The 27,936-nt window shown below is 42.9% G+C and overlaps 1 protein-coding gene across 3 annotated transcripts in view; it reads right to left on the reverse strand.

Annotated features, from left to right (window-relative positions):
- COL24A1 (collagen type XXIV alpha 1 chain) overlaps window positions 1-26,842 on the reverse strand; it is a 153,298-nt gene extending 126,456 nt beyond the window's left edge. For all 3 annotated transcript variants that reach the window (XM_087733198.1, XM_087733199.1, XM_087733197.1), the window contains exons 1-4: window positions 26,719-26,842; window positions 20,055-20,116; window positions 10,459-11,762; window positions 2,434-2,487 (exon numbers count right to left, since the gene is read on the reverse strand). In XM_087733198.1, coding sequence (XP_087589324.1) covers window positions 2,434-2,487; window positions 10,459-11,762; window positions 20,055-20,116; window positions 26,719-26,774 — 1,476 coding nt within the window. In that variant the 5' untranslated portion in view covers window positions 26,775-26,842. The remainder of the gene's footprint in view (window positions 1-2,433; window positions 2,488-10,458; window positions 11,763-20,054; window positions 20,117-26,718) is intronic.
- Between the last annotated feature and the right edge of the window lie 1,094 nt (window positions 26,843-27,936).

Genomic DNA, 27,936 nt, shown 5'->3' on the forward strand with positions numbered 1-27,936 from the left:
CACTAATGAGAACGTTGACATAACTCCACAGAAATGTTAAACCCATGTGCTGTTTGAGAGATTAATTTGCACACTGGCAACTTTGGAGGCGCTCTCAGGGATTTAGGAGAAAGGAAACAAATAGGAAGTGCCAACGTAGCTGCAGTGCTGAAGTGGCTCCTAGCTTTTGCTGCTTGCAATGTTATCTTGGGGCATAGTACCGCAACACAGAGGTGCAAAAGTATCCTTGTGAAATGAGAGGCATCAGGGGAATTTAATCTCATCACTGACCAATCCTGAAATCATTGAAATTTCATTATTGAGAAATTCAGAAAAAGCCAAGACACTTAGGAAACCTTAACTGTCAGATGTGGACTTCTCTACCATACAATTACAGAGATCAAAATTGGTTTTTAATGGAAATCTCTAACCATTAATCAGGCATTGATACCATGCCCAAAGTGTCCAACCCATGTGAATCTCTGTCAGGATCAAGTTTGGACGCACACCTGAGAGACCCTGAAGAAGGCCCGGGCAATGCGGCTCTGCACTCTGCTGCTTCTCTTCGACACCTCGAGTCACATTTCAGGATCACAAATGGCAGCTCATGCGAAGGAAGACAGAAGTCACAGGGCAGACTGGTAGATGTGGACATGAACTTTGCATCAACAAGGTTTTACGTGCTTTTTGGCTCAAAAACCTCCTCTATCATACCATGTGTCTTCACTGGCTATACTTGCTTGAATTTATCAGTGTTGTACAAACTAAAGAGCACTGACATTTCAAAAAAATTTATTTCTTTGATCAAACAGTTTTATAGACTTTCTTGGCCCATATAAATATGTATTTTAAACTCAGAACTACTGGCAAATATTCATCTCTGCCATTTGCATACTTTTCCATGCACCCTACTGTAAGCTGTCTCCTCACGTCAGAAGGCATGTCCTACTCAATGATTAATCCAGAAAACTCACACAGTAGAGCTCTGTGCTCTTAAGTACTCAATACCTGTAAAAAAAGACCTGCAGAAAACAAACCCCAAACAATCAACAACTGAGCAAGAGAGATCTCACGAACAGGCATGGCTTTAAACACGTGGGCAGCCTCCTCTGAACCAAAAAGAACTTCGCACTTGTGAGGATCTACTTGGGTATGTGGGATCCTGCCTCTGACGCTAGATGTGTCCTCGACAGAGGCACTATGCAACATAAAAAGCTGAGTTGTAAGAATTGTCAGCTCTTATGTAGAAGGATAATTTGTAAAAAGGATCCAAGAAGTCAGGAAGATACGGATTTGAAGGAATAATTTTAATTTTATACTTTTAAATGTATACTCCCTTGTCTCCAACTGCTCTAAAGCATCAGTTTGGGTTTTGGCCCCTTTGACCCGTATACTTCCCTACCCAGTCAGACCAAGTTTTGAAAGCCAGCAAAGCACAGGATGTTCAACACACTGTTGAACAGCAGCTTGTTTAAACGTTCCTCAAAGGCTGAGTCAAAACTCCTCCCACACGTCTGCTGAGCCTTCATATAAACTGCTCCCTTGTCTCCCATTTGCGATTTGCCCAGATGAGTGCACTCCAACCATAACCACTTACATCCCCAAATACCATGGACCGAAATATTCTACACAACAAATGCTAACCTGTTGCCTCCAGCTGCCCTTCCCCTAAACCCCCCCAAATCAACCACGACCTCAGGGACTCTTCAAGCCTTTTTTTTTTTTTTTTTTTTTTTTTTACACAATTGTGCAAACACAGATTTACCCTCTTTTGCTCCGCCAACTAGTCCTTGCAGTGGCCCATGCTCTTGGCAGCTGGGTCGCAGGTTCCTGCACACTGCAGCAAAGCCTGTGCTCTGTCCCCGGCACAGGGCAAGGCTGCTGCCCCGCTCATGTTGGGGTACACCCAGTCACTCAAAATAAATCAATGTTTGCTACTGTAGCTCATTTCTTGGGCAAATTACCCAGATATCTATGACCCCTTTTATCAAGCTGCTGTAACACAAGAGACTAAACCAGATTTTTGGGAGTGTTTTTTTTCCCCCTCTGTCTTGCAGTGGTTAATTTTGCATCCACCGCCTGCTCTGTGGCTGTGGCATGCATTGCTCACTCCCCCTCACGCCATAAACAAATGAACATGACCTTAGATTGCAGCAGATGGGAGCAGCATGGAAAAACTAAAAAGTTAATATTGTGAGCAGCAAAAGCTAGGTACAAACGTAACAATGCTCTGTGTACGCACCCATATGCGGAATTAAATCTGCTGGAGGCTCACAGCAGAAAACAACTGTTTGCTTTGCCTTACTTTAACCTATCTGCCAAATGTTAAGAATCATACACTTTCATAATCACCAAGCATACAAATAAAGTTGAGAGAAACAAAATTATGCAAACTCCAGTTTGATTATTGGTGACCTGCCTAGAGCTACAGAAGTACATAGCTGTTTTACTCACCCGAGGACCTCTCTTCCCTGATGGACCAGGTAAACCTGGAGGACCTGGAGGACCCTGGTGACAGAAAATCAAAACAATTGAGGCTAAAACCCGATACAAGGTCAGTATCACAAGTCTGAATCAGACCAATTCTTCTAACTGATGACTTTCTGCTCGTGCAGACCTTCTCGGCGTGAAAACCAATTCCCAAACTACAAGCACGTGTGTTTTCAATCTGGCTCCAAATCAGATTTCTGTTTAGAAAGTATCTTATGTCAGAGGAATTGGAGCTAACAATCTAGACAGTAACTTTTACTTAAGTGTATTTATATTAAAAGAAGAAGAGATCAGTTCAAGGATTAGAAACAAGCAAGTGCAGTGTATTTCAAAACAAAGAATAGAGAATTATTAAGCCTCTTTAATAAGCATTTTAATAAGCATGCCAAACACATTTTAGCAAGTCAGGAGTAACTGTGGAAAAAATGAGATACCACCTCACAGAAAAGACAGACATGAAATAGAAGAAAATAAACGTGGACAAATGATTGTTCCGTTTCCTATAAAAAGCTTCTGATAAGAATAACTGGTAGCATGTTTGTCCTTGTACATAATGATTTATCATTCTGTTTAAAGAAAATGAAGATGTTTTAAAAATACTAGTATATAACCAGATGTATCTTTTGCAAATAAATTAGATTATTAGTCACTATAAGGGTATTAGGCAGTGTACCACCCTCTGTATACCTAGTTGTTTTCACCATAGAAACCTTTCCTTTTCTGTATGTGATTGGTGTTCACATTCAAAACTCCAGGATCTACTTCATTGTATTCAAATATGAATGAGAGCTTTAGACTAAAATCTGCACTAATTTATATTACATTTCATCTATCACACTTGAGTCCCAAGGAGGCATGGGCTATTTGTAAGGGTGAATTCCCATCCCCAAAAAGGGATTCAACTTGCTCTTTCACCCAGGCTTCCTCACACTCCTGTGTTCTCTATATACCACAGCCTCTCAGCTGAGGCCCTAGGCAAAACACCGAGTGTCACCAAACACCACTGCTGAAAGCTGGCAGGGATACCAGGGAAATCAGAAGGGCAACTATGGTGGCTGAAATGGCCAACTTGCAGGCTTTGCAAAAAAGGAAAAAGAAAAAAAGGAAAAGAAAAGAAGAGAGAAGGGGGAAAAAAGACAAACACCCTTTCGGGTTTTATTAGCAAGCAACGAATCATTTTATTAAGACAAAAGTTGCATTTTCAAAAACCTCAAGTTTTGTGGAAGTTATATTTCTTTTTCCTTGGAAAGATAACGTCACTGGCAGAGAAGACAGCGCTGATTATGGACTTTAGGCACTGTCAAGTCAATTACATTCATTTGGCCAAAATACAGACCAGTTTGGACAATCCTGGGAAAAACACTGTTGTTCCAAGGAAGGAAAAAAAAAAAGATCTTCCTCTCCAATTAATCATAATAATGTTAGGAATCTAATTATAGTGCAACTGCCTGTTTATAGTTGGGAATATTTGTATGTCCATACATACTGCATTAAGTCATGCTGAAACCTATACCCTGCACTTCCCTCTCTGTGTAATTTAGAAGACTCAAATCTGTGTTACAGTCCCGGTCTTTACGTCAAACCATAACATGTCATACTTTTAGTATAGGAGGTTTGCTATTCAGCCTGATTACATAAATGCTCACTAGCATCCTATTTTTCTAAAGTAAAAAGACCCCGTGTTTAATAATAAAAAAAAAGAGTAGCAGACAGACACAAAAAGCTCTTGACCTGGCATTATTGTCCAGGTCCAAAAGGGTACCTGAAACAGCACAGAGAGCTCCTACCCTGCCACTGCTAAACTAGTATGCTTTCTAATCTCTCCTCTCAAATTGTAAGAGATGCACTTTGCTTAGAAAATTATCCTGGGACTACAAAGGGAAACATACTATATTTTTTATTAAGTAAAATACTTGCAACTAGTGTGCGTTCTTTTGCGATTTGTGGTACAAAGTCCTTCTCTATCTCTATTTCAGACACTCTCTACATTTCCTTAAAAATAACATTAATAGCCAATCCCCACCATTTTCCTAATAGAAATCTTAGTGAGTATTTATTAACATCCTTGATCTTTGATGCTGATTTACTGAATGAGGGCAGTGAGAACATTCTTCTCTATGTGACTTTTTAATTTTTTTTTAAATAGTACCTGCTTCCTTTGCCGAAAAAAAAAACCACCACCAAAAAACCCCCCTCACTTCGATTACACGAATTCATAAGTAATTATCTCTCTTCATCTAAAAAATACAAAACAAAGAAAATCTAAGCACAACCAAGCCCTCTGCAACCCCTAAAAGAAGCAGTAATATATATTTTGAACTATGCAGCCAGAGATGAATAATATTTTCTCAAGGCCTTCTAAAATGAAGTCAACCATTGTAGATGAAGTCTCTGGTTAACAATAATTAGGAATTAGCAACAGCAATCCAGGTGTTTGATTAAAGTATTAACAAGGACTCTCCCTAATCAGAGTACATTACTCCTTGATCTCCAGCTTAGACTCCTCCCTGCAACTCAAGCAACATCTCTGCTGACAGCAGACTTAGTAGAGCACACCTAAGTCTTCCTGGAAATGCTTTTCCGACTAGTTGTAAGAAGTTATTCTATCCTATGTACTTCTTTAACCTGTGAAAGAAACAACTTCAAATCAGCACGACTGCTTTTGTACTAGCTAGGAAGCCTAGCCTCTTAGGCATCCATGTAAGCCACAGAAGTCAACTTCTGAGAGCGAGCCAATCTCTCAAACCAAGGAATTAGTCATTTGTTTGAATAGCTTTTCCTCCAACTACTGGAAACAGTAATTAAACAAACCTGAAGCAATTAAAAGTGTTAATGTGGTTTTTGGCACTTGACATTTTAACCACCAACAAAAAGATAGAGACTTTGGGTAAATATTATTGATACAAATTTAAAATTCTTTAATGAGATCAGTTTGCTCAAAACGGCTCTTATGTACCTTAAGAAAGGTACTACAACTTACTGTCCTTAGGAATTGTGAAAATTACATTTAGCTATTGAGGGGACAAGCTCAAGTTCCAAAAAATCATGGCTTAATCCTGAAATAATAAAAGTAGATGGTACTCTTCCAGAAATTTTCACTACCTTTCAAATGGTCATTGCGATGAATGTAATGGTGAACTTTCACAGACTTTTTCTAGGATACTGAAGCCCTTCTATGGATGCATGTGTTTTAAACTTGCCCTACACCAGCGGTAATAGGAAGCATTTCATTTACATATAACAAGCCCCTAAGATTTCAGAGGCACAGCAGTAAATTCTGCATTAAATAGTTAAAACTTCTGCACAGGCATATGTGGATCCTGTTGCCATTCAATACCTAAATCATATTCACTGAAGTTTCTCTTGCAAAACAACTGTGAAGTTTCTCTTTAAAAGGCATTTGACTACACCCCAACCACTCAACCTCAGCTCACCTCAAACGCTTTTTTAAAAGACTAAATTCAAGAAACATACGAGTTTAATACTTGATCCATCAAATACCTAAGGCAGGCGGTCCTTCAGCAAAACGAAAGAGACATGAACTTTTCTGCACATCACCACCAAAATACCTGAAATACAGCAGGGAAGTAAACAGAAACATCAGGCTCCAAAACTCTTCTAAAAAACTCTCCACAAAAGGAAATTCCACTTCTAACATTGCTAGTACCACTTGTTCTATCGTGCAGGTATCACTCTGATCAGCCATGTTTTCCTTATGTCCCACCTAAAATTTCCTACTCTGTCTTGCCATACTTTCTGTGAACAGGCAAAAAAGTATCTTTATTAACTCACCCTTGGCAGAACTATAACATTTGTCTCTTACTTTCATTACTAAACACACTTTCATTTTAACCTTTACTCAGAATCATATTTTCTATAACTGCACCACCGTCACTACAACCTTCTGCAGTCCTTCCAGTCTGTCTATATTCTTTTTAAAGCTCATCATCCAAAACTGAGGACGCTTCTCCAAACTGCAGCCTCAGCATACCCAAAACAGCAGAAAAATAGCCTGTCTCTGATACTCACCACTCCCGGTAATGTATCAAGCATCACAGTGATAAGATGCATTTATTCTCTAGTGCACTGTAACATCACTCTATCACCTTCATCTGACTGCCTAACCAATCACTCCCCCATCCTCTGTTTGTACTTTTAATTTCTGTACTATTGCACCAAGTTTCATCCCATCAGTTTTAGACCATCTGGAATTCTGATTCTGTCACTCAGAATTCTGCTACCTACTCCTAGCATGCTTCGTCTACCTTTTTAAAGCATGTTACTTCATACAGATATCAATTTAATTATTGAGCAACAAGGATCCTACCAAACATGAACACCCACCTATTTTTTCTTCTTGCTTCATTTGCATTTCACTGGAAATGATAAAAAACCCACATGCTTCTCTTTCTAAATGCCCTAGAGCAGGCAGGCACTTGTGTATGATTAACTTCCTTTCTTTACAGCTGTGGAAGCCTTTCCCTTTCTCTGTCAAGAATTCCTACAACAGCCAAAGCAATGTCATCAACATCAGAGGAATATATATATGGCTTTGGGTTATAGATTAAAGCTTTTCAATATTGTTGTGCAGACGATAGCGAAACTGCATCAGTTCCAGGTGAATTAAAAGAAATGTTTAAATATTTAAGACTAACATTATCTTTTTGCTACTAAAACAGCAAGAATCTTAAGTATCTGAATCAGCCGATACTGAGATAGATTTCTCAGCCTGGGTAGAGAAATGTGAGGGTTACCTGCAGAGCTAAAATGCGTGAAAGTGATTAACTGCCCAATATATCCCCTGTGGCTAGGGAGAGCCGCAGCAAGCAATTTTGTTCCACTGAGAAATAAGTTAAGAGTGAAATCCCTGCTGACGCTACCCTTACTGCAATTCATTTAGCACCACATTTAGGATCTCTGAACTGTCCTCTTTTGGGGTTCTTACCCTCACACCTCTTGGTTGGAATAAGAACATCTCATCCAGGACTCGATTCTGCCTAATGCAGGGCTTGCACTTCCAATTCCTCCTGGCAGTATCTACAGACTGCTTCTCCTTACGAACCAGATAGCCTAAGGAACACCACCTTTTGGTCTTCTACTATTTCTCTTCCTGGCTGAGTGTCTTCATAATCCAGAAAGCTTTTTCCAATAGAGAAAACTAATTCCTAGCTCATTTCTCAGAGGAAGCCAAATCCTGTGCAGATAGGCCTGCCGATGCAATTACCTACCAGCAACTAACATACATCAGCTCTTCAGCTCACATCAACCCCTCCTTCTCCCAGTGTGGGACTATGTATCACGTTACTGCAAACTGCTATAGAACTGTGCCGTGAAGAATATCAGTTTGAAAGTTAAACAGTTAAAAACACACCAGATTTATTTTTTTTTAATCTTTATACAGTGCCAACACCCTCTGCAATACAAAAAGCAGTGGTTCATCAGATGAATGGAACATCTTTCCCTCTAAACTAGTGGTTCAGGAGACCACACTGTTCCACTTTTAACTCACCTTATATTTTTGTAGGGGATTTTGGTCATTGCAACTGCTAGAATTTTAATCAGGGTCTTAATAGTTTTGAAGAAATAGGTGCCCTTTTCCATATGCTATCCATAAATTAAAGCCTGAATTCTGGAGCCCTGCTTTGCAGCGGTGGGTGAATTCCACAGCTGTGGGATCATGGAATACAAGGGGCCTAATTATACAAGGCAAGAATCAGTTCTGGTAGATGATTAAAAGCTAAAATGAAGCTGAGGAGTTTAAGAACCACAAAAGCTAGTTCTTGCCTGTCAACTCCAATAGAAGGAACATTATTTCTGTGTTGAGATCTTGAAAGAAGGTTCAAACCAACCACAACATAATGAAAGAAGGAAAAAAAAAAGGGGGGGTGTTCATGCCTCGTCAGGATTTTTTGCTGCAAAGGAACTTTGCAAGTTCCTCGGTGTTGCTTTTTTAGGCTCCCCACTCATAAGACTCTGTGGGTACTTATGTATTAAAGTGTTAGAGCCATACAGATAAAAGCTGGATTATCTCTGGTCTTCTCTACATGGATGTAGTAGACTGAGAAAGCAAACCAAGACCACCTCTTCAAGTCTGAGGCCAACAACAGTGGCAGGTACTGTGCCATGCAGCCTCCGTGGAGCACAATTCTTTCCAAAAGCCTGCATGGAAAAGGCCACGCAGAGGCCTCTTCTCCCTTCGGCATCAACCTCTCTGGCAACACAATGCTTTAGCTTTGCCTCTGTTACAGTGGGTGCTTCTGGCCCCTTCAGCCAAACTAGTGCCCACAAAGGTCTAGATTAACTTCCCAGCTCTGCCACAGATCTCTAAGACCTTGGGTATGTTATTTAAATCCTGACCCAGCAATACATTTCAGCACAAATGCACCATATTCATCGCTACAAACTATACCAAACGCAAAGTCTGCTCTAGCTGCTCTCCTAGATGAAACAAACTTCTGTGTCCCCAGCCTGTAAGAGAAGCATATAAAACAGTAACATAGAAATCTTTGAACTCTCCAAATCAGCTATCATCTTTGACACTGTAGGTATAATGTCTGTGTCTAGAAAAAAAACAGAGCATTTGCTTGGAGTTTCTTAGTAACGCAAACAACCAAAGCATTATCAGCTGCCATTTCTGTGCCACGTAAAAAAGAATGGATTTAACTTTCTTGGCTGTAACTGAGTGAAATCACAATGTCCAAGCCATGTGCTAAAATTAAAAGCTTCCCTTAGTAGGTACTAAACATCCTAAGCTCCAAAAATGAAAATTAACCTCACATTGATGACAGCTACATACTTAGTGATATGTCCCCATAAATACTATTGCAAGGGACAAAAAGAGAAACAAAGACTGACTTCACATTCAGAAAAGATTAAGCAAGAGCACCCTGGACTAATGTGAATTACTTGTTATCACATTTTTCAACTGTGTAACAATCCCTTTGCATCTAGATCCTGTTTAGAGTAAAAATTGAACTTTTAAATAGGTTTTCGGTTGCTGACTACCTTAAGAAAAAAATATTTCAGTGCTGAAATAATACACGCAATAAATTTATGGCCACATTCAAATATATATGAGGAGCTGCTTAACACATATCAAATTGCTTTCCAGTAATAACCACACAAATGCACACACACACAAAAAAAAAAGAAGAGCAAGTGGAATTATTTACTCCATGCTATGGTTTAAAAATTTTAACCAAAAAAAAATCAAACAAGCACTAACTATCATATTTCCCAGGCTAAGTGGGAACTGCTGTTCTTTCTTTTCTGTACCTTCATATATACTGCTCCCATTTTTATGTATTAAAAAGTTTATGAGCCTTGTGCACACAATAAAAAAGGACAAATGGGTTTCTATTAAAAGCACTACTGTGCATTTGCAATTGTTTCAGGAATCATTTACCTTGTGAACTAAAAAAATGCCACAAAATCTTCTAAGACTGTTCTAAAAATCATTTTACATGCAGGTTTGCATGACCTTGTAACCTTGGGTTACAAATGGTTTTACCAGTCTAGATTCTGCAACTGGTCTCTTTCTACAATTATGAATTTTGATGGCATTGCCCAACTGAGAAAACTATGTCAGTCTTCCAGACAGCCTGGTTGTTCTTTTCATGGATCAGTGTCTACATTTGGGTACTGTATGAATTTACCCTGTAATTTTATTAAGTGAGCAGTCTCCATAATTAGCAGTTACAAACATTTGGCTGCATTTCAAAATTTTAAAGAAGTCTGGGTTGCCTACCATTTCACCAGAATGTGAATGTCTTCAATGTCTTTGCATTCTGCCAGTAAATAAAAATATACAACACTTACACCAAAATTACATGCGGGAAAGAGACATACTTAAGGCAGACAAACATTTGTACAGTACAGCCGGGAGAAGTTGCAGTCACAGCTTTGGCATGCTTTGCGAGGTTTCTTTCAAAGCCTCTCTTAAATGTATGTTGCTGCGTTAAAGTAAAAAGAGTAGTAAAGGTAACTTACAGGAGGTCCAGTTTCCCCCTTTGGACCTCTGACACTGCCCATTTCAAACATTTTGTCAAGATCTTCATAGTCATAAGCATAATTATCTATACCAACGTCATAACTGTTGTCCGTGTGGTAAGTCTCATCAGCATCAAATGCACCTTCCTGCCCTGGACTGAGTTGATTATCCAGCGAGAGGTCAGCAGGCAAACCGTACAGGGTTGCGTTGATGATTTGCTGCTTTGTGCTTGGTTCATTTAAATGCTGTTTTGCTTTGTCCATTCCCTTGCTTTTAGCTTTACTCTGTTTTACAGGGGAGATCAGAGTAGGCTCACTTTGTCTGCCTGCATCTTCTGTGGCATTATCTAAAGTATTTGGATATGATCCTGCGGGGGTTTTAGTGATGTTTTTCTTTTTGCTCGTCTCCTGCTGATGAAGAGGCAGATTGACGTTTTCCTGGAGTTCTGTTTCAGGCCAAGCTTCTAGCAGCAGAGGTTTGGCCTCTGGAAACTCCGATGCAGAGACATTTCTTGACTCAAAGTATTCTGATAGAAAGTGAATCTGAGCAACATTGGTTACAGGAATGTTTGACGTTACTTCCTTTCTATAAGCTGATACGCCCTCTGACTGTTTTTTCTCATCAGTCGTCATCTTTGAAAAAACATCCAGCCCATCTGACACATGTGGAGCTCCTAGCAGAGATCGATACGTTTCAGCCTGGCGACACTGCTGTTTCACGTATTTACAATAGTTTGCAGAGGCTTCTGCAGAGGGAATAATATCTAGCTGACATATAACTCCTTCAAAGCTGACAGAGTGAGAGTTCATCCTTCCCAGGGTAAATAAACCATCCAAATCAAATGTCTCCACTTCAGAATGTATTTCCCTACTATAGTACTTCTTTCCGCACTCAGCAAATACCGAGACAGCCTTGTCTCTAATGTCAATGGCAAATGAATGCCATTGTTCATTATGAACACTATAATCAAAGTATACAGACTGCTTCCCTCCAGTGTACACCACTACCTTTCTCGGTAGCAACTGGACACCAAACTGCAGTCTACTTTTGTTCCTAATACTGAAAAGGAAAGCGTTATTTACTCTGTAAGAGTACAACCCAACTAATATGGTGAACTGATGCCCTAGATTTGATGGTATGACTTGAGCGATGGGGGACTCAATATGTGCATCACCAGTTAGTACAACTCCTGATACGGTTAGACGAACACCCTGAGGTAACAGAGATGATGTTGAGGGCACTGTCGTCTCTGAGGGCTGTTGAATGTCTTTCACAAGGCCTAGTTGATGAAGAACATCTATTGCTGTAAAAAGAAATAAAGGCATACTGTTGATTTCGTTTACAAGCTCATAAATTCAGATCCATATAAACAAATGTATGCACAGCATCTTAACAAATCTGTACTTCCCAGAGCATATATACTGCACACAGCAAGGACACCAAATCCCTAGTGTAAGGCACACCAATCTTTCACATAAATCAAACAAATAATTAAAGCCAGAAAAAAACTTCCATCTTTAAAAAACAAAACAAAACAGCAAACCGCACATAGGAAGGTCCACATAATGCCCATTGCAGGGCAGTTCATTTATGAAACTGAAAAATCCCTATTTGCCGTCTTTAACTTTTTCACAGTAGTCAATGAACACACTTTGTTAGTTCCTTATTTATTTGGCTAATCCTGCCTACTCTTTGAGCAGATAATTTTTTTTTTAAACTTTAACTTTTTCTTCTGCAAAAACCTTCTGCAATAAAACCATGCTTTTCCTCTTTATCAAAAAAGTTTAAGGGAAAGTATGAATGAACAAAAAAGTTTAAATGAAAGTATCTAGGGGGAAGGTTGCTTTGTTTTTAAGAAGGCACAAGCTATTTATAATATATATGTGTATATATATAATATATATATGTGCTTATTTGTAATATAATATATTATATTATACTATAATATATAGTAGCTACTATGTGCTGCAGAGGTAACACAACTGGTACCCGGGAGGAATTGCTGTGCTTCCACCAGGGAGCTTTCCTCCTGCCAAGCAAGGCCCTCTGCCATTACAGAGCTGGCTTCAAAGGGAATTGTCTTCCCCATGGGATCACCCTTGATAGTATGTATTTGTGCCAAACTTACTCAGATTAAAAGAAAACAAAGACCTTTCCAAGGGGAGATGCACAGTGCGCCACAGCCTCCTTTACTTCCACACAATTTACTTGTTAGGGCCAGGGATGAGGTGAACTCTGCAGAAGCAGCAAGGAACAAGGAAAGAGGAGAAATGCCAGGACCCAAGGGGCAGCGCTCCCATCTTCTGGCTCATCTGTCCTTCCAGCGAATGCAAGGCTGCAGCTACCCAGACAAGATATTGAATTAAGAGTGCACTCCACAGCAGGAGACAGCAGTGGACATTAAGGAGACAGAGAAACCAGCTGTCCTACTGATTTACGTCCTATAGATTCGGCTTTGGCATATAGAAGTCAGCCTGGCTGAACAGAGAGCTTTGGCTGGAACTTGGGAAAAAAAAGGAGAGTTTATGACCTTTGGAAGAAGGGGCAGGCAACTCAGGAGGACTACAAGGGTGTCGTGAGGTTATGCAGGGAGAAAATTAGAAGGGCCAAAGCCCAACTAGAACTTGATCTGGCTACTGCCATAAAAGAGAATAAAAAACATTTCTACAAATACATTAGCAACAAAAGGAGGGCTAAGGAGAATCTCCATCCTTTATTGGATGCGGGGGGAAACATAGTAACAAAAGGATGAGGAAAAGGCTGAGGTACTTAATGCCTTCTTTGCCTCAGTCTTTAATAGTCAGACCAGTTGTTCTCTGGGTACCCAGCCCCCTGAGCTGGAAGGCAGGGATGGGGAGCAGAACGAAGCCCCCATGATCCAAGGGGAAATGGTTAGCGACCTGCTACACCACTTAGACACACACAAGTCTACGGGGCCAGATGAGAGCCACCCAAGGGTACTGAGGGAGCTGGCAGAGGTGCTCACCAAGCCACTTTCCATCCTTTATCAGCAGTCCTGGCTAACTGGGGAGGTCCCAGTTGACTGGAGGTTAGCAAATGTGATGCCCATCTACAAGAAGGGCCAGAAGGAGGATCTGGGGAACCAGAGGCTGTCAGCCTGACCTCGGTGCCGGGGAAGGTTATGGAGCAGATCATCTTGAGTGCCATCACACAGCACATACGGGACAAGCAGGGGATGGGGCCCAGCCAGCATGGATTATGAAAGGCAGGTCCTGTTTGACTCACCTGATCTCCTTCTATGACAAGGTGACCCGATTAGCGGATGAGGGAAAGGCTGTGGATATTGCCTCCCTAAACTTTAGGAAAGCTTTTGACACCATCTCCCACAGCATTCTCCTGGAGAAACTGGCTGCTCATGGCTTGGATGAGCATACTCTTCACTGGGTAAGAAACTGGCTGGATGGCAGGGCCCAAAGAGTGGTGGTGAATGGAGTTAAATCCAGTGGGCGGCCAGTCACCAGTGGTGTTCCCCAGGGCTCAGTACTGGGGCCAGTTCTCTTTAATACCTTTATCAATGATCTGGATGAGGGGATCGAGTGCACCCTCAGTAAGTTCGCAGACGACACCAAGTTGGCCGGGAGTGTTGATCTGCTGGAGGGCAGAAAGGCTCTGCAGAGGGATCTGGGCAGGCTGGATCAATGGTCTGGGGCTAACTGCATGAGGTTCAACAAGGCTCAGTGCCAGGTCCTGCGCTTTGGTCACAACTACACACAAGCTACATGCTTGGGGAAGAGTGGCTGGAGAGCTGCCCAGCGGAAAAAGACCTAGGGGTGTTGGTCAACAGCTGGCTGAATATGAAGCAGCAGTGTGCCCAGGTCGCCAAGAAGGCCAGTAGCATCCTGGCTTGTATCAGGAATAGTGTGGCCAGCAGGACTAGGGAAGTGATCGTGCCCCTGGACTTGGCACTGGTGAGGCCGCACCTCAAGTGCTGTGTTCAGTTTTGGGCCCCTCACTACAAGAAGGACACTGAGGTGCTGGAGTGTGTCCAGAGAAGGGCAACGATGCTGGTGAAGGGTCTAGAGAACAAGTCTTGTTGAGGAGTGACTGAGAGAAGTGGGGTTGTTTCCTACAGGGTGGAATGGGCTGTGGTGTTTTCGCTGTTGGATTCTCTAGTGTCTTATATAATGTGAGCTTTGTGCTTTAGCCCTTTCCTTAGCCTGGACCTTAGAGTACCTCCATCTTTTACCTGGCTAAATATCTTCACCTAATTGGTAGAAACACAATTATCTAGCCTCCTGATAAACTGAAATCATATCTGACCTGGGGTAAGAAATTGAAGCCACTTTCCTCCAATGGTCAAAGATGACCAAATGCATTTGGTATTGCCTAAATCAGATTTAGGCATGTTGGAGTTGGTGGGCATAAACACCTTCCTTCAGGATGAATATAGAGACACTGTTAGATCCCTTATGATGCAGCTGAAACAGAAACACTACAAAGGCTTGAATAGGAGCTAAACCACACATCCCCAGCAGTCTTCCTGTAGGGTTGCAAAATAAGACAGCACTTATGGCAGTGATTGGTAAAACTGCTTGTCTGCGTGTTTGTGAAAGGTGCCACAGAAATACTGCAGAGACTGAGACAAAATACAATCATGGAAATAAGAGACAAGGAGGTTGGGGGCTAAAACACATGACATGAGAAAAGGCTGAAGGAGCTACGTTTGCTTGGCCTGGAGATGGGAAGGTTTGGGGGAATCTAATTACAATTGTCCGTTGCCTGAATTGGGGTTATAGGGAAAAGAGAGAAAAGCTGAGGAGCAACGAGCACAAGCTGCAACACAAGAAATTCCAGCTCCATACAAAGAAAAAGCATTCTCACCGCAAAAGTGGTTAAGTGCCGGACCAGGGGGCCAGAGACATTGTGTAATCTCCATTCTTGGAGATTTTTGAGGCCAAACTGGACAGGACCCAACAACCTGAACTAACTTCAACATTGACCCTGATCTCAGCAGGAGGTAGGACCAGATGAGTTCAAGGTCCCTCTAACCTAAATTTTCCAATTTCCTGCACAAGGGGAAACTGAACATTGCAGTTTTCGTAAACAGCATTGCACAGAAGCATACACTGTCAGCTTTTTTCCCCTAACTGGAACAACTGGCTGGACCTAAGCTTCAGTGAACTGCATATATTAAAAATTACTAGTAGTATCTAACAGTTGCACTGATCTAATAAGCCTGACTGTGAAGAGACTTGCACTTTCCATAGCATTTAGCTGAGGGTACTTTTACTACGCACATTGTGCTTATATTAAGTAAATAAGGCTATTAAATGGCATAACAAAAATTTGGAGTAATCAAGAAAAGTTAAGAATTCTCTGCTATATTAAGAGAAAACAGCAACTGAAACAAATGGATGTTCACTCTTTTTGTGGAAAAAAAAGGTCTCCTTTCACAGTCTTCCCTTTCTCTGTTTACTGAACGTATTCATAGCAAACTTTAAGAATAGACAGATGTTGGCTTTGTTTCAGTGGTAAATTATGGAAAGAACCTGAGATTTCCTTGAGATGGTTTATAAATTGGAACCAAAAGCATCAACCTGAATGCACTGTACATCTTGAAAATTAATTACACACCTTGTAGTGTTTCTAGTCATGTTTGAGATTCACAGACGCGCCAAGATTATCCTGGCGGGTAGCCAGCGCAGACAGAGGTATGGACAAAGCATATCTTTGCAGAAAGTCATGTGTACGCCAATTTCTCAAGATGTTTTGCCTCAGAGCAATTAATTTACTAAGGCTGTATTTTTATCTGTCAAACTGATAATAGAGGTCAGGTTATAGTAGAGATCCGAAGCAAAATGCATCTGCTAATGAACCACCACACTTTCCCAGGATCCCAGCCTTGCGTGGTTTGCACGTAGTTACGGAGGAGAAAGCTGTACTTGTATTGCCCTTGTGAAAGCTAAGAATAAACGCAGGTCCCGAGCTCTGGGCGATGCCAAGGTCTTACGCATGCAAATAATACCCCAAGACTGGAGACACTGCTCCAGCACTTCTGTGCATTGGCCGGGCCAGCTGACTGCGCAGAGGAGAATAGCTGATAATCGAACATAAGGTTGTTCCTAAATATCACATCCTAACCTGAAATATTTGGCAAATACTTGTATCTTCAAAGATTTGTAATTACATATTTGTATTTAAAAATAACAATGCACATGATCTGTCCAAAGTATTATAAATCGAAGTATAAAACAAAAAGCTTAAACCTAAACTGGCTTAAAACAGTCAATTTAAAAATTACATTCAAGAGTATTGCTACTAAATCTCCAACTGCCAGGAAAATTGCCAAAATTTTGGCAGTTCTGATTTGAAAACAGCACATTATTTAAGATCTATTAAAAAAAGGGAAATCATCTGAGAGCACAATGAGAAATAAGACACATTGTCCACATCCTGCAAACAGATTTCTGTGAACAACGACAAGTCCTGAGAAAGCTAAACACAAATAAATGCTGTGTGAAAAATGACAGCAAAAGATTAAGTATCAACTAATTATTCCTTGCTGACTTGCTGCCTGTTAACCCACCGTCAAGCCAAAAGGCTGTTCCAAACTTTTTTGGCCGGTCGTTTCATTTCTGGTCCAACATGTATTTTTATTTTATTTTAAGGCTTTCAGAAGCTCTTGGCAGTACACAGGGTTTTGGGAGCAGGCAACCCTCTCAACTCTTCCTCCCAGCATGACAACCACTATTTTCTTTACCTATCAGTAGTCAGTTTTCTTTGTTTACCCATGTCTGCACAACATCTGTCTTCACTCACTGTTCACTGAACCCATTAGTCCTCCAAATTGTAACGGCTCATCTTCTTGAAGGAAAAGTTGTTTGGGGTTTTTGGTGTCAAGTGCTTTCCTTCCACCTTCTAGGAGGACTTGAAAAATTCACAACCTTACTGCATCATGAGGGGAAGGAAAACCTAACATAGGCTTTCACAAAAAAATCTTCTGACGCTCTTGTGGCACAAAAAGAAAAAAAAAAATCCCAAAAAGGAACTGGGGAGGGATGAGGGGATTTGGCTATTTGATCGTTCCACACCCCTATTCTATTCAGTCTCTCTTGTTCATTTTCCACATTCCTCCATACTCATGACTATTCTGAAGGCAGGATATTTGGGGTGCTCTCTCCATTTCAGCAATCCTAGTATACACATTACTTGCTTTCCCTTTACCAGTATGGGTAAGGGAAAGACAAAGGTCATTCATCAGCTCCACCAGAACTGACAGTAATTACTCATCAGGCTGCCCATTTCCTAGGTGATGCTGCATCTGCAGTTGGGTAAATTAAGATACCTGGCTGCAACCAATGCTCTTCTGGACACCGGGACGAGTGACTGGCATAAGAAAGCCGACCAGGTAGATTGATTCTGTATGACCTTGAGCCACACTCAAAGTACTCTTCCTAAAGGCTGAGGCTGTATCTTTACATATATTTCACTGAACACAATTTATAGCAGCCTACCAAAATGAACAACGCATAGCTTCTCAGGTAAAGCATGCGCAGGCTGTCCCATGAGTTCAGGAGAGAAGGAATGTTAATTGCTCTAGCTACCATCTTCATATTTGGCAGAATACTCTTTTTTTTTTTTTTTAATATAACTGCCAAGAACATTTTAATAACAACTTAAGTGTTAACACATTCCTAATGGGCAGACAATCCTGTTCCTGGATAAACTCTAAGCACTGCAAATGGAATAGTGCTAGCTCTGCACGTTATGTACTGCAACTGAAGGATACACTTGAGCCGCTCTTTTTTTGAGGAGGTTTCCTCAGTCTGCTGTTCTCTGAACTGCTTTTTGCAATCTTGTTTACACACTGTGCAAATAAAGTGCATGAGGGACAAAATTCACCCACGGGCAGAAAGTTGCATCAAGGTTCAATGCATCGTTTTGACGTCAAGCAAGCACTTAAAGAAAATGAAGTCATGTATGACATGTACGGGGAGTGGAGGGGAGATTCCATTCAGTAAGGCTTCTCACATGGCTATCTAGAAATGCTATTGAGCAATAAAAAAAAGAGTAGGAAAGCTCTTTCATCTGCTGGTGACAAAATAAAAAATAATCAAATATAAGCAATTCAAAACAGGAGGCTTTACCCCATTCCTGCAAAGCTCTGTGCATGCACAGAGGTACTCTCAGCTGAGAGGCAAATAAGCCTCAGACTGCACCCACTCCCCTGTGCCACTGCCGCCCCCCAGTCCTGTAGCCTTTGCAGTCCTCACCTGAAGTTTCATTAGAAAAGCAATTCTCAGGCTGAAGCACATGAGAAGTGAGAGAAATTATTCATTTCTTTGCAGAGGAGGAGGGTGGTGTGGAGGGATGAAGACAACTCAAACCATCACTGCATACGTGTCTCTGGCATCCCTCACCTGCTCCCGCTACACCGGGGAAGTGCAAACTGCCTCCCTAAAATAGCCTCTTCCCTTTCCATCCCTGCAGGCCTGGAGCAGGGCAGGCCACACGTCTATGGGTGCTGGCCCTCCTCTGATGAGAACTTGGCTCAGCTGTTACAAAAGTCCGGGAAAATCCCATCATGACAAAAGCATATGTCCCCCATTGAGCTGAATGTGAAAAGCCAACAACCAATCTTACCAGGCAAACAACAAGCAACTAATGGAAGGCAAAACTGCAAAGAGAACAGGGCGGCGGGGGGGGGGGGGGACGACACACACAACAACAACAACAAAAAAACACTCAACTGAATTAAAAAACCAAGCTTTGCCAGCTGCAGGGAATGATGAGAAGGAAGAAGGCATTGGTGAGAATAATGGTGGGAGGCTGCTGAGATAGCCCACAGGGCTCTAGCAAAATGTTATCAGCAACGAGTCTTGTCTTAACCCTGCAACCCAGCTGTTTGTATTCAGCTGAGTATTTGCAGTTAATGTACTCACCAACCAAGGATGACCCTATTTCTTGCTTCACCTGTACAGTGAAGGAACATGGCAGAGAACTGATGCTGCCACTCTCCTGGCAGACAAGAAATGACTAAATGACGTGTTACCTCCACCACTTTGGGACGCTAATATTCCCACAGCGGTCTCTAGTGCAAGCTGCACATCTGGTGCAGTTACAACAGCTGGCAGATGAAAAAAGAAACTAAAATCAAGACAACCCTATTTCCTCACTAACATCTGCATCTGAATGCAAACCCAAATGAATACACAATTTCACTTTTTGCTTTAATGATGCCAGCCTAGACTAAGCCTTTATTATATGCGGCGGTTTGCTTGCACAGCCCTAAGTGCAAAGGTAACTCAGTCATAGCTTGCCACCCCCGAGGACACCCACTTGCAGCAGAGACACAATCAAAGCCTTTTCACTGTACAAGGCTTCTCTTTTATGAAGAGCTGGCTTAAATATGTAAGCAATTTCATAGACAGAAAATCTGAGTAATTTTCAAAAGGTCATCTTTTCTAAACTGGTTGCTTTAAACTTTTGCTCTCATTATGCTGTAGCTGGTATTTTCTTTAAGTCACCATTAAGGAACCGAACCTAAGGTCACTAGTAACAACAGCCATTTACTCTTTTCACCTAGCAACAGATTATACAAATGTCCTGTTATTAAAAAAAAAAGCATTCTCACCTTGTTTGGGTACTTGTGCAACACCCACAGCTATACATATTGCAATAAAAAGGAGAGTTTTCCTAAAAGGGAAAGAAAGAAAAGAACATGTGAGAAAACATCTACAGTTTCAGAACTCCAAGGAATTAGAAGCTTGATTCAACATCCAGAGTCAATGGCAGGATACCACTGACTTCAGCAAGCTGGATCAAAGCCATCCCATTGTACAACTTTCCACTGATGCTGAAAAGGCGTTTTACACAAAGATCAAGGATTATGTATGCCCTCACATATAGTATATATATTTTACACTGGCTTATATTAATAAAGTAACTGCATCTGGTTTATATTTTCTTGCAGCAGCCTTCAAACATGAATGCTGCTATGTAGTAAATTTCTTCCTGGAAAGAAAAAAAATGTTACGGTAAAGAAACCTTAAAATAAATGACAAGTTAATGCCTGTGGAGATCATTAGATATTTCTGACCTGGTATCATTCTTATCACAATATCACATCATTTTACCATAAATGAAAATGTCCTGTCACACTTTTGTTGCTCTATTATAAAACTTTGTCATGTTACATGCCGTTCACAAAGTAAAAAAATCCCATCACATTTTGCCTTAAAACTTCATGCTCCGATAGAAGAGTGCAATACTGGTAAGTATCATAGGCTCACCGATTGCAATGAACATATATAAAGTTGATATGGATTATGTGCTCAAAATTTGCTTTAAATGAAAAGTGTTGGATGTTGGCTAAAGAATACATTTTTACCATGGTTAAAAACAGACTGCTGGTTTTTACTCAATTATCACATTAGCATCTAATCACACTCTTTTCAGTGACTGAATCTTTCAATAAATGAGAAATATATTTTCTGTTCATGTTGGACATCCAGGCACAGAAACAGATGTATGTAACAATAATAGTAACGTATACCTATTTAGTTCTACGAAACTACTCAACTCATGCGCAAGCCTCAGCTCAACCTTCGTTCTCATTAACGTATGTAACCTCATTGATTTTTCATAATATTAAACGCTAGATTGACCAAGAGTGTTTGCTGGACCATGCCAGAGAGCACTTCAGTATCAGCAATAAACAGTATTTGAACTGTTTCAACTAAACACCCGTAACTTCACGTGCTGTAGCTTTGCCAGCTCCTTAGTCAGGTTTGCACAGCAAAAAAGTGCAGGAAGAAAACCCTACCACTTTATACAGGAACGTATGGTTCAAACATCAACAACAGACAAGTTCCTTCCGCTAAGCGTTCACTGCCAGGTTGCCTTCAGCTCAGAGGACAACGTATGCATAAACCAAGTATTAGTAATGCTACAATGACAAGAAATCATATATATATAAATATTTAAATCATAGCATATGTATGTAGACACACACACATGCATACATAGCAGTATTTAGTGAAAAATCTTAATATTCCTTTCAAGGGTTTGCAATTCAAAAATTCCAGAAACATCCAAGTGCATGAAACACATTAAAAATCTCGTTTTCTCAATTTGCTTAGTGAAACAAAGAAAAAAAGAGTCAAAATTCATTGATCTAGCAGAGGATGGGTTTGATTGCTTACTCTCCTTCCACTTAGGCAGTTTTACTGTGGGGTTTCACCCCAGTTTTCAAACCAAGTCCCCCTTAGGGGAGGGGGGTACTTCACAGCTGGTGCCGCTGCTTCTTGTGGGCCCCCTCCCCAGCCCAGTCCAACCCAAGCAGCAGGCAGTTCTCAACCGCCCCCTCCCCAAGCCCAGCCCTTGATAGACACTTGGCAACCAAAGCCCACTTGGCTGAGCTGTCTCCCAGTTCCTGGTACGAGGAAAAACACCCATGGCAAATGCTGGGAGGAGGAAGGAAGCATTCGAGACCCAAGCAATTCCCCTTCCTTACAGGTGTATTGGTTCAAACGATAACTAAAAAAGCACACTATCCACCACCACCCACTCTCCCGCTGGCAAAACTCTCTGCTGTTCTTTCCTTTTCCACCTGATCAGCAGCCTGGACTGTATTCAGAAATAGCCACACTGATTTTCAGACAAAGCACTTATGTAAACAGGATTTCAAATTACAGGGACAGGGAAGAGAAGCTTTGTAAAATTAGACTAACCATATTTTTCCTGCTATGATATATCTTAGAGTCTCCTGCAGCATTCTTCAAAACATCTGGCTCAGAGTTTTCAAAGCAAATAAATGGGCTGGATCTTGGACAAAATTAGGTCCATTGGTTATACACCTACATGTGGATTTGCATATTGTGAGAGCTTAAGTTTTGGCAATCAGAACAAATGAATAATTTAAAGAACAGTAAAGCATGATAATGGTAATATTTTGTCATTAGTATTGCCACTGTAAAACTGCAGATACATCAGTTTTTTTAGAAGAAAATGCACAGGATGTAAAGAATATTCAAAAATATGCATCACTGCTCCAGTTCTGATCACAGAAGGGGAGCGGAGTGGAAACCACACCTTACAAATCCCAATGTGCTTGTAAGGGCACGTTTTTTAATTAACCACTGCAGTCCCTCGCTATTCCTTTCTTCAGGCTTTCTCCTGCAACAGCCATGAAATACCTACTGAGGCAGTTCTGCCACTCCTGCAAAAGACCCAATATTGACTGTAGTCCAAACAGCAAGTCAGCTATGGGACACTCACTTTGGGTTTTTCCAGCTCGGAAGACCGGAATTCAAGTTCATAGTTCGTGTCACACAGTGCATCATCTTTTGATCTAACGAGAAGCTCAGTGACAGGAGATAGCTGTGTTAGGAAGAAAGTCCATGCATTGCACTGTATCAGCTAAAACTCATGACAAATCTTTATTTATTTATTTGACTTTCATGGGCACAAAATGGACTCGCAATTGAAAATAGTGTAAGACATTTTAGTTAACTCCAAAGTCAAGATGCTCAAAGGACCCCAGAGCCCAAAACGCAAAGATGACTCCTCTTAACATTACAACAGCCTCTTCCACAACGTCAGCCAGGGAGAAGCTGTGTGTCAGGTATCTGCCTCTGTCACCTCCCAGCAAATGTTGTAGGAAGGCAAGAAATTCCAAAATGCTCCCAGGGCTGTAAATTACACAGATGTAACTGGATATACAGAAACATTCAGTGAGAGGTAAAGACAAATGTCTGGCTTACACGGTGCTCTCCAGCTAATGTCAAGAACAGATGAGTGATCAGCTAAGAGCAAAAACAGGGACCAGAGACAACCATAGCGCTGGAGGTCCTCTAATGCATGGGAAAAGTTAGTCGTCTTTCTACCCTTTTTCACAACAAGTAAAACTTTTTGTAAATGAAACCATGTGCAACCTAAAGTGAAGTTGTACAAGGGAGCCCTCCATAGCCGAAGATAAAAAAAAATGAAATTTGGTCTTTCTGAGAGAATCTGTTCATGCAAACTCTCCCTTCTTGGTCAAGATCACTACTCTTTGCAGAGCAGCCAGTTCTCAGTCTCCATTCTCACACCAGCACTGCCACTAAGCCACCAGGCTCCCTGCTGTGTAATGCACACCTGGCTTGATCCATCGTCTGACATAGCTGTGAGGAACAAAGCAAGCAGCATGCAGAAACCCTGGACCGCATGCCTTAGCTCAGCCCATAGGTCTTGGAGACACTTGCTCTGTTGGGACATGACAATAGAAAAATACAAAAGCATGTGGCAAGGAAGACTCCAGCTGTCTCAAACACTGGGTATTTTTCCCCCATTTAACACCACACATGAAGCTGTTCCAATACCCCTTGGCTATGTCCTGTCCTAGAGCCTAGGTATCTCTTGAGCTTCCTCCTCTCCTCCCACCTTTTCATCTTCTCTCCTATTTTACATGCAAGCACAAGCTGAGGGCAACTATATAATTGGTTGGAGGAAGGCACTATCAAACATGGTTGAGCTATTCTACCACTTAAAATAGAGCTTATCTTTCTGATAATCTTTGACATCTTGTGGCTGTTTGCCTCTTCCTACGAGCGGACAGCAACTACCTGTGTTTATTTTTTGTCCATTAGGGGTGACAAATGAGGAAACTGATAAGCCTCAAAGCAAGCTGTGGCAAGCAATGATGAAAAATTCCACCCTCTGAAGACTATTCAGCAGCGTACAGAGCTTGGGTTTGGTCAGTGCACAGCAGTACCCTCTTCATTCCAGGCTAGTTTCCTAAATCTCAAGTTTAAAGGAAGAAATACCACTAGCTGCCTGCTAGAGAAGGCAGGAAAACCTTTTTCCAGCATAACTGGCACAGATGCATTCAACCCTGCGCTTATCAGTCATGGTGGTTTAAATACCAGCACCTGCCCCAGGCGCATTGCTTCACTGGATCTCCTCTGAGGAGAATGGCCCAATTTGTGTCCATCAAACAGGAGGGCTTTGGGAAAGGTGATGGCACCTTGTGGGCAGAGATGCCCTGGGCCTCTTAAAGACCCCAAGCTGTTAAAAAGCCTGTCTTTCAAGATCTGAGAAGAAAGATATCTTCCTTTGCTGCTATAATGAGATTAGCCAGCAGGTCCAGTGCTGCTTCCCAAGTTTTAAGAGACCTACTCTCAATATGGCTTGAGGGGACACGACAGCCTCTAAAGCCTCTCCCGGGTGCTAGTCGCATGCCCTCTGGGCACGGATGCTGCTGCACACCTAACCAGCGAGGGGAAAGCTCCTGAATCCTTTTCTGCAAGTTTGCAATTTGAAAGAAGGGGAAGAGGGGGAGGGACAAGACAAGGTGAGAGGCAGAGGATCAAAAGATGTATTGCTCTCTCCTTCTGAGGAGCAGTGGCCTAAGACGAGTCCTACAACAGTGTTGTGGTTTGGAGAAAGGAAACTCCCTGCCTGGTGGCCCAGCCACTCTCCGGACAGCATTTGGTTTAAGATGAGAAACTACCACGTCCAAAAGAACAGTCAACTCTGTTAATATTTCTAAAAGGAGAAAAATTAATGAAAAAGATGTGGTTTTAGAACCATTTTATAAGTACATCCCTGATTTCTTACACCAGTTCTCTCATCTAGATAGCATACACTAAGTGTTTTCCTCTGTATTAACGCAAAAGCATACAGCTCAAATTCCCACTCCTGTGAAATACTCTCGTCTTTCAGGGTTTGCCTCTGTACATTTTGTAGATCGCTCTTCAGACATTCTACAATTCAGCACTCGCAAGAGACAGGAGTAAACACAAGGCTGTTCATATTTTAAAATTAAACATTCCATCAACAAATTTGCTGAGAGATTTAGGAGTCATGCTGCTGTAGGAGTTTTATTTATTTAACCTGCAGAGACACCTCTAGAGGTAGCAGGTCTGACCTAATGGCATTTCCACAAAAAGGTGGTCTAGGTTGCAAGGGACTGACTGGTTTGATATATGTTAAGGAAACCTGATCCTTTTGCAAAGAATTCTGGTTTCTTAACACAGGCAAGCAACCAGGTTGCTTTCTCTCTAGTCAAGTAAATTAGGTAAATAAGGTAGCTTCAGAATATATATCTATATGCATCTATCTCCAATTCTGAACTTGGGTAAACTGCATCTCTGCTACTGTACTACTTTACTCTTCATTCATGTTTCTCTATCAGCAACATCCCTTACAGATATCAAATAAAACCCTTTTTTAAATTGCACTCAGACGATTCCTGAAGAAGTCCCACGGACACAGCCATTGAACACACAGGTGCCCCGGGAAGGCCACCTTCAGGCAGCCACGTAACTGCTCAGCAGCGTTCAAGCGCACCCAGATCATACACCGGGCACACTTTACCAGCATAAGCCTCGCTACGACACAAGGCAAATCCTTCTCTGTCCCGCTCGGAGCTCTCAGTAAACTTAATTTAAGCCACAGCCAGAATAAAATAAGCACTTTACAAAAGGAGACACATACTAGTAACCTCTATAATACCATTAGAGCTATCAAAAGTTCACAGTCGTCTTGCCTAGGCTGCTTTTCGGCAAACTACAGAGGAGAGCTGAGCTCTTACCTTTGCATCACAGATGATGATGCATTAGAAATACCTCAGCCTATTGCAGTAGCAATACAGGGCACCTCATCTGGTCACCTCTGTTATTAAGAGAGCAGCCTCAGCTCTTAAACCTAAATTCTGCAGGTTTTGCTTGGTTGCTGTGTTTTAATAGCTAGGTAAAAGGGAGGACGAGCAGCCGGGTTAGGGGTGGGTGCAGAGGGAGGCTCTCCCCCAGGCTCCCTGTCCCCGCCTCGGGGAGCGGGGGCTGTACCGGCTCTCAGGTCAGGCTGCCCCGCTCCCGGGGGGCAAACACCCGCCTAAACCCGCCCCCCCTGCCCCGGGCCGGGCTCCCCGGAGCCAGGCTGCTGCCGGGGCGTGGGCTTGGACGGGGGAAGGATGACACGAGGGTGCCGGACGGGACCGGGAAAATCCAGGAAAGCAAGAGGGAGCGCAGAGAGACGGGAGAGCGCCTGGAAGGGCTAGGGGCGTGCGGAGGGGAGAGAGGCACAGGCGGGCTCCGTCCGGGGAGCCCTCTGGGGGCACCCGGGACCTGGCGGGGTTACGGCTGGTGCTCGGGGGGTAGGGGTGGGGGGACAGCCCACCGGGTCGCCGTCCTCTGCCCCCGGGAGCCGCAGCCCCCATCCCCTGCCCGGCCCCCCGGCGGGGCGGCGGTCCGGTGCGCCCCGTCGCCGCCGGCCGGGGGAGCGGGGCCCTCCCTCACGCCTCCCCGGCTCCCGCTTACGTTTGTGCCGCGGGAGAGATGCGTCCTCGCCTTGTCCTCTCGGCTCCCAAATGCATTTGTATGCATTTGCCCGGGCAGCGGAGATCCGAGGGAAAGCCGGAGCCGAGCGCCGCGCCGCCGCAGGGTCAGCTCCTGCCCATGAAACCCCGCCGGCCCGAGGATCTCCGCCGAGCTCCGCGCAAGCCCGAGGGCGGCCCGCGTACGGCCCGCGGGGGCGGGGCGGGGGGGGCGCCGGGGGCCGGGTGGCGGGGGAGCCCCGCGGCTGCCCGCGGAGTCCGGCGGCGGAGCAGCGCTGCAGCCGCCTGCCCCGGCACCGGCCGGTCCTTCCCCGCCTGCCCGGGTGTTAAATTTCAGCGCTGGCTGCCTGGCGATTACATCAGCAAACACGGCCCCCGGGGCGGGCCGGACCCCGGCCGCGCATGCTGCGCGCTGCCCCGCGTAGCTCCCCTCCGGAGCCGGGACCGGAGCCGGGACCGGGCCCGCCGGCAGTGCCGTGCCCAGCCCCGGCCGCCCCAGCCCCGGCGGCCCGGCCCAGCTGGCAGCGGGAGGGATGGGAAAGATGCAGGTGATGCCGTTCAGTGCATCCCAAGGGCGAGGAGCGCCTTCGGGTCCCGCTAGGAAGGCTTGGCAGGAAGGCTGCAAGTTAGATTAAAACGTGGGGAAGGAGGAGAGGGGGGAAGGGAGATGATGAAATGGCGTAAAGAGAAAAAGCTGAGTGTGCTGGTGGTTGTGCATCTCGAGGATAATTGGAGTGGGGTCCAGCAATCCTCCCTCTGGAAAATGTTTGAAGAGCAGATGTAATTTGGTAGCATTACAATGCCAAAAGAAATACGACACTCTTCACTGTCTTCTTCCTAAAGAGATAAAAGTCGTTTTAGCTTTAATTTCCAGTTTTCTTACCTTGTCCCAGTAACACGGTCTATTACAACATTATCCCATAAGACATCTTTACACAAACTGTCTCTCAAAACAAACAAGGTAGAGTTAAACAATACCAGACCTTGCAATACACGCTGTGCAGCAAACCCGTGGTCAAATCCTGCAGCCTTACTTCGGCAAAGCTTCCATTGACCTAAGCAGAAATTTGATGTGAGTTAGGATTGTGGTATTTGGCTCTCGCTGGGTGCTACAAGAGCGAAGATTTCACGTCAGACCTGCAGCAAAGACCTTCCAGTTGTAAGAAAGGGGACATGAAATAAAACCAAACGTATTACCAAA

This window comes from Nipponia nippon, unplaced genomic scaffold (genome assembly GCF_047370975.1).
Source record: "Nipponia nippon isolate SJK-2023a ecotype South Korea unplaced genomic scaffold, ASM4737097v1 scaffold_5, whole genome shotgun sequence".
NCBI lineage: Eukaryota > Metazoa > Chordata > Aves > Pelecaniformes > Threskiornithidae > Nipponia > Nipponia nippon.